This window comes from Oryx dammah, unplaced genomic scaffold, assembly GCF_014754425.2.
Source record: "Oryx dammah isolate SB20612 unplaced genomic scaffold, SCBI_Odam_1.1 HiC_scaffold_4, whole genome shotgun sequence".
In the NCBI taxonomy this organism is placed as follows: Eukaryota; Metazoa; Chordata; class Mammalia; order Artiodactyla; family Bovidae; genus Oryx; species Oryx dammah.
Genome location: NW_024070188.1, coordinates 19,006,895 through 19,014,698, shown reverse-complemented (window position 1 = coordinate 19,014,698; position 7,804 = coordinate 19,006,895). Strand labels below are relative to the sequence as shown.

Genomic DNA, 7,804 nt, shown 5'->3' with positions numbered 1-7,804 from the left:
TGCCCAAAACATCTCCATAATCTAATATGTCTGGGACTTGCTGGGTTGAAAAAAAGCAAGTCCCAGTAACGAACTAACATAGATTCTGGCCCTTCAAGAGGAGTGTACAGATGCAGCTTTTCCCAAACTCACTGGACCTTGTGAGGGAACTGGAGCAACCACTGGGTTCTAGGGAACATGGTTTGAGAAATGCCAATCTTAAGTAAATTTTCTAAAGTAGTGGTTTTCAAACTGTAGTGAGTGTTGAAACACATGGAAGGCAGGCCAAAAGCACATATTCAAGACCCCACTTGAGAGATCTGGGGTCAAACCAGGTGTTGAACCATTTCTGAGTCTCCATGTGAAGCTGATGGAAAGAAGTCCACACTTGGAATGGCATCCTTCTAGATAAGGACCCATACAAACTTCAGCTGCAGGAAGCCTGCTGATGGCCTCAGGAAAGGCTGTGTGTCCTACAAGCAATTAATAGGAGGTCCAAGCAGTCCACTGATGCCTGAGCAGGTCCTGGCACAGCTCAGGTAGGGAAGAAGCGCTGGACTTGACTCTGCCTCTGACCCAACTCACCAGGCAACCAGGCACAGTGACTGCATCTTATATGAGGAATAATAGCAGCCCCCTTTCAGGGGATCTGTGAGGCTTAAAGGAAATGCTTGCATAAAAGAAAAGTGAAAGTACTAGGAACCCAGTTGTGTCCAACTCTTTGCGACCCCCATGGATGGTAGCCCATCAGGCTCCTCTGTCAATAAATTCTCCAGGCAAGAATCCTGGAGTGAGTAGCCATTCCCTTCTCCGGGGGATCTTTCTGACCCAGGGATCAAACCTCGGTCTCCCAAGCATCATACAAATGTTGTTAATCAGAAGACTGTGTCAGCCACATCAGGAAAATCCCAGATGAGTTTTCTGTCTTCTGCCACTGCCCAGCCTTTATGAGAGCATATTCTGGTAGCTAATGAAGAGAAAAGAGGCTAAAAAAATGCAGAAAACTGAAATGAGAGGAATATATGTAGCCTAATTAAAAATATGTAATTGTTTAAAATAATAGATCAGCCCACAATCAAAGTAGTTGATTATGTTGGTTCTGAGACAGTATTTAAAAGTTACAGTATATAGATTTTTGAACCCACTCACTCCACCACTCTACCATGGTAATGCTGGCTAAATTAAGAGAATGAGAAAAAAATTACTTCACCAAAATACATATGAATTAGATTCAAAACTTTTAGTTGCAATAGTTCCAATTTTTCTTTTTAAATTTGTTTCTTAATTGGAGGAAAACTGCTTTACAATGTTGTATTGGTTTCTACCCTACAACAACTGCAAATCAGCTGTAATTATACATATCTCCTCTCCCTCTTAAGCCTCCCTCCACTCCTCCCATCCCACCCTCTAGGGCATCACAGAGCGCCAGGCTGGGCTCCCTGTGTACCAGCTATCTATTTTACATGTGGTAGTGTATATATGGCAATGCTAGATAGTTCCAATTTCATAAAGTATCAGACTGGGAGAATTTCAGAAGTAATTTTTAAAAGGCGCCTTTAATTTTGGTTCATAGAAACATCCACACAACAAGGAAGGAACATGCACTCACACACTCATTTATGCTAAAAAATGAACCTGTTAAAATTCACAGCACCTGTGATGGGGTTACGGTCACACAAGTATCTTGTGGCCAAATCCTGGTTTCCATTTGAATCCAGACAAGCAGTCAGAAAGGCAGGACTTTCCCTAACATACTGCATGATTCGCTTTATGTATACTCAGGATGATTCTGGAGACAAGACAACATCTCTTCAACAGGCCTGCCTTCGTAGCAGATCTGGTACACCGCCGTGAACAATGGGAACTTGCCCAGCAGTCCCTGCGGTCTGAGGATGCCATGCACCTCGGCGGCCGTCTGCGGTCCTTGCAGCTTCTGCCCATTTAGCATCTCCGTCTCCAGTTCTTCAACGGTCTTTCCGGTCGCCGCAAAGGCCTCAGCTACCTTGCGGTTCCGGCCCGCGTAGCAGGTAGTGATCAGGTCGGCCACGCCGCAGCTCTCCAGGAAGGTGGCTTTGGACACGCGGCCCTTGCAGAAGATCCTGGCGAAGGCGATCATTTCCATGAGCCCCAGGCGGATGACGGCAGCTTTGGTGTTGTCGCCGCAGTGGAGGCCGTCGCAGAACCCGGCTCCCACGGCCACAATGTTCTTCAGGGCGCCACAAAGTTCAACAGCGTCTGCCTCAGCAACCACCTTAATTCGAAAATTTGGAGTCTGCAGAAGTTCTTTGAAGAGGAGGCCGTGCTCCATGACCTTGCTGCCGATGGTGGTCTCACAGAACTTCTCGGCAGCCACCTCATTGGCAGTGTTGGCGCCCATGAGCACACTAACGTCAATGTCCATCTTCTCTCGGATGATGTCAGAAATGAGCTTCAGCCCCTGGGCACCCTCATCTATGCCCTTGATGAGGCTGATGCCCAGGGCGCCCTTGGGCACTTTCCCAGAGATCTCCTCGCAGATGCTGTTGATGAACTGGTGAGGGATCACAAACACCAGCAGGTCTGCGTCCCACACAACCTCACTGAGGTTGGGGACTGCAATCACATTGTCTGGCAGCTTGTGTCCAGGGAGATATTTTACGTTTTCATGGTCGTTATTTATGATGTCTATCAGTTTTCTCCCATTAACCATTTCTTCAAAGACCCACATCTTGACCGTGGAGGCAAACTTCTGAAGTTTCATGACGTTATTACCAATTATTTTTGCAATAGCTGAGCCCCAATTCCCCGAGCCCACGATGCACACTTTCAGGGGTGATTCTGTCATGACCCCTCCGCAATGTTGCAGCCTCGCAAGTGCCTCCCCAGGCTGGTTTGCCGCCTGCCTCCTCCCGCTCTGCCCAGGCACGTTCACGTTCACCTAAAAGGTAGCAGGATAGTAATATAAGCACAGATAAAAATTAATAGTATTCTGGGGGGAGAGATAAATTAGGAGGTTGGGATTAACATAAATACACTACTATATACAAAGGAACAAGAAAGACCTATTGTGTAGCACAGGGTACTGTACTCAATATTTTTTAATAATCTATAAGGGAAAAGAATCTGAAAAGGAGTATGTGTATATATATATAACTGAATCACTGTGTTGTACATCGAAACTAACAACTTAGTAAATCAACTTCATCTCAATAAAATGAAGAGAAAATTGATAGCATACTATCTAGTCCTTTTTATTGTATTTATGAATAATGTGACGAAAAATCAGCCATGAAGTTAGAATTCAAAGAACTTACCCTTTTAGAAGCATTTAGCTTGAGGTAAAGATGATTTAGCCATGAATATCAATCTTAGCTTGGCCCTAGGGCATCTAAGCCACTGTGCCCACATATATGAACACGAAGCTCTGAAAAACTAACCGCAGCTGTGGTGTTGGTGGCTTCTCATCTGATAAATTTCCCCTGATATTTCTGGACTTGCCAGACCTCCTGCTCCCTAGAGTCTTGTTCCTAGATCCCTGGGAGCTCCTGGCTTTCCTGTTCTCTTTCAGATTCTTGCCTCAGGGGCATTTGTTCTCACGATCAGTTTAGACAACTGACCTTTGTCTCAATACCTCAGACAATATTTTATTATTCACACATTTCATTTATCATGTGTGTGCGCAGGCTAAGGTGCTTCAGTTGTGTCCAACTCTGTGCAGTCCTATGGACTGTAGCCTGCCAGGCTCCTCTGTCCATGGAGTTTTTCAGGCAAGAATACTGGCGTGGGTTGCTATGCCTTCCTCCAGGGGACCTTCTCAACTCAAGGATCAAACCTGCGTCTCTTACATTTTCTGCATGGGTTTTTCTTTTCTTTTCTTGTCTTTTTTTTTTTTTTTTTTTTACCACTATCTCTACTGGGAAGCTCTACATTCATCATAGTGGTAGCTAGAAGATAGCTATTCTTTCCTCAATAGACTGCTTTATTTTTAAACATTTTTCTGGATGTAGCCTTCTTTCTTGGAGAAGTAGATAATCACAATTAACTAGAGCCAGACATCCTGGAATGTGACATCAAGTGGGCCTTAGAGAGCATCACTATGAACAAAGCTAGTGGAGGTGATGGCATTCCAGTTGAGCTGTTTCAAATCCTGGAAGATGATGCTGTGAAAGTGCTGCACTTAGTATGCCAGCAAATTTGGAAAACTCAGCAGTGGTCACAGGACTGGAAAAGGTCAATTTTCATTCCAATCCCAAAGAAAGGCAATGCCAAAGAATGCTCAAACTACCACAAAATTGCACTCATCTCATTTATATTGCACGCTAGTAAAGTAATGCTCAAAATTCTCCAAGTCAGGCTTCAGCAATACATGAACTGTGAACTTCCAGATGTTCGAGCTGGTTTTAGAAAAGGCAGAGGAACCAGAGATCAAATTGCCAACATCCACTGGATCATGGAAAAAGCAAGAGAGTTCCAGAAAAATATCTATTTCTGTTTTATTGACTATGCCAAAGCCTTTGACTGTGTGGATCACAAGAAACTGTGGAAAATTCTGAAAGAGATGGGAATACCAGACCACCTGACCTGCCTCTTGAGAAATCTGTATGCAGGTCAGGAAGCAACAGTTAGAACTGGACATAGAACAAGAGACTGGTTCCAAATAGGAAAAGGAGTATGTCAAGGCTGTATATTGTCACCCTGCTTATTTAACTTCTATGCAGAGTACATCATGAGAAACGGGCTGGAAGAAGCACAAGCTGGAATCAAGATTACTGGGAAAAATATCAATAACCTCATATATGCAGATGACACCACTCTTATGGCAGAAAGTGAAGAGGAGCTAAAAAGCCTCTTGATGAAAGTGAAAGAGGAGAGTGGAAAAGTTGGCTTAAAGCTCAACATTCAGAAAACGAAGATGATGGCATCTGGTCCCATCACTTCATGGGAAATAGATGGGGAAACAGTTAAAACAGATCAGACTTTATTTTTTTGGGCTCCAAAATCACTGCAGATGGTGACTGCAGTCATGAAATTAAAAGACACTTACTCCTTGGAAGAAAAGTTATGAGCAACCTAGATAGCATATTCAAAAGCAGAGACATTACTTTGTCTAGTCAAGGCAATGGTTTTTCCAGTGGTCCTGTATGGATGTGAGAGTTGGACTGTGAAGAAAGCTGAGCGCCGAAGACTTGATGCTTTTGAACTGTGGTGTTGGAGAAGACTCTTGAGAGTCCCTTGGACTGCAAGGAGATCCAACCAGTCCATTCTGAAGGAGATCAGACCTGGGATTTCTTTGGAAGGAATGATGCTAAAGCTGAAACTCCAGTACTTAGCCACCTCATGTGAAGAGTTGACTCATTGGAAAAGACTGATGCTGGGAGGGATTGGGGGCAGGAGGAGAAGGGGACGGCAGAGGATGAGATGGCTGGATGGCATCACGGACTCGATGGACATGAGTTTGGGTGACCTCTGGGACCTGGTGATGGACAGGGAGGCCTGGCGTGCTGCAATTCATGGGGTCACAAAGAGTTGGACATGACTGAGTGACTGAACTGAACTGAACTGAGTGGGTATTTAAGAAACATCTCTGATATATATTGTGTTGCTTTATATCTTGATATATATATATATATATGTTGCTTTATTTCTTTATATCATGTCTCACATGTAGATGAGATCTGTAGGTGTCTATCTTGCTTATTTTTCCACTGTTGCATTTGCTACCTTACATGATATAATATTATATAACATTATATTACATGTATTGATAATGTATGTTTCCCCCACTAAATGATGTTATGTTTTCTTTATTTCTGTTATTTGTTTTTTTTCTCATCTCAAAATTTGTTAAACAAATAAATGGACAAGCAAGAGAGTGACTTTCTGGGAAAGTAGCCCTAAGGTAGAACCATGTACATTTGAAACAGCTTTATGGTAAAGGCAAGGATAAACAGCAAGTAATTGCATTGGTTTTTGGAGTGCTGGATACGGGAACTGTGGGGTTGACCAAAAAGTTTGTTTGGATTTTTAATCACATCTTACAGAAAAACCTAAACAAACTTTTTTGCCAACCCAATATTTATTGCCTAATCCTAGGTACTGCCCGCTCTTCTTGGCCGCCAAGAAGAGGTGTTATTATCTGGTGGACCAGAGGCCAAAAATGGTAACCTGGTGCCTCCTGGAGCAAAATAACCCTCATGTAGCAGGGAGATGATAGTAATTCCAGGGAAGATCTTTGCAACTTCTTGTACCACAGGTTTCTGATGAATAGATTACTGGGCAGGTATTTTGTTCATCAAGGTCAAGTCAGAAGCACTTAAAAAAACAAAACAAAACCTGGCAGAAACAATGAGTACCCATTCTGAGGAACTGTGGGGAGAAAGGAGACAGGTTTCAAGCCAGACGTCTATGGCAGCTATCTTATAGCTTGGCCTGATAACACAAGCTGTGGTGGAGGCCTATGGGGGCATGCTGCCGTCTGGTCTGGGCTATTTAGAATAGTGGCATGAATGTGTTGTGAGCTTCCTTGGTGGTGGCTCAGCAATAAAGAATCTGCCTGCAATACAGGAGACATGGAGATGTGGGTTTTATCCCTGGGTTGGAAAGATCCCTTGGAGGAGGAAAAGGCAACCCACTCCAGTAATCTTGACTGAAAAAATCTCATGGACAGAAGGGCCTGGTTGGGCTACAGTTCATGGGGTCACAAAGGAGTTGGAACCAGCTGAGTGACTAAACAACAACAAAGTGAGTATGTTAGATAATAGAAAAGATAGACTAATCACCTAATTGTACAAGGAAAAACCACATGATCTTTGTAAACAGAGAAGTCTCTCTGCCTTTGTCAACTAGAGAATAGACTTGAAATGTGCCAGTGAGTGTACTGTGTATAGAATTTGGGAGGCAAAGACTCTTAGTATGGAGGAAATGTGAAATGCAGCCTTGAGATGAATTTAGGGACCATGAGACAGCTCAGTTACAGCACAATGAAGGAATTAGAAAATAAAATCCAGGAAGAACAAAATTCAGATTTGAGTCAATAGCTGTCGTCCAACTTATAGAGTGTTCTTTTGCAGATGATAATGAACTGCTGTTTATCCCCTTGTCTTTGAAATCCCTGTCGTTGTCTACCCTTGTGAAACTTGCACCCTTATTTTAGAGCCATTCCTCAAATATGTGATACTCTGCTGTTTGGAATGTCCTTCACTCTCCTACATTTCTCCTGGTGAAACTTATTTCCATTTCAAGGCAGACCCCTCCCCAACCCTTGTAGAAGGACAAATCTTCCAAAATCTTCTCTTGTATGGTACTGCAATTTATTCACACCATCACTGTTCCTTGCTGGTCCCCTGTAGTACTTTCAAGACCTGCTCTCCCAAGAGTTTTCATAAATACAGGTATTATTTATTCCTGTCTTGCTTTGGCACAAGGTAGGCTTTTCAGCAGCTATCACTTTTTCTTTTAAATTAATTAATGTTTTGTTGCACTGGGTCTTTGCTGCTGTGCATGGGTTTTTCCCTAGTTGGGGAGTGTGGGGGCTACTCTCTAGTTGTGATGCACGGGCTTCTCATTGCAGTAGCTTCTCTTGTTGTGGAGCCTGGTCTCTAGGCGCCTGGGCTTCAGTAGTTGCAGCCCGTGGGCTCAGTAGTTGTGGCTGGAGGGCTCTAAAGCACAGGCTCAGCAGTCGTGGCACATGGGCTTAGTTGCTCCCCAGCATGTGGGATCTTCCCAGACCAGGGACTAAGTTCATGTCCCCTGCATTGGCAGGTGGATTCCTATCCACTGCACCGTCAAGAAGTCCCTAGATTTCTCCTTTTCTAAAAGATCCTTCTGTTGCCCCAATTTTAAGATG

The 7,804-nt window shown here is 43.6% G+C and overlaps 1 protein-coding gene across 1 annotated transcript; it reads right to left on the bottom strand.

The window, feature by feature from the left end:
* Window positions 1-1,747: 1,747 nt before the first annotated feature.
* Window positions 1,748-2,803, bottom strand: LOC120862436 (glycerol-3-phosphate dehydrogenase 1-like protein). Its single transcript, XM_040238399.1, has one exon. The coding sequence runs from the start codon at window positions 2,801-2,803 to the stop codon at window positions 1,748-1,750; it is 1,056 nt and encodes a 351-aa protein (XP_040094333.1).
* Window positions 2,804-7,804: the final 5,001 nt, after the last annotated feature.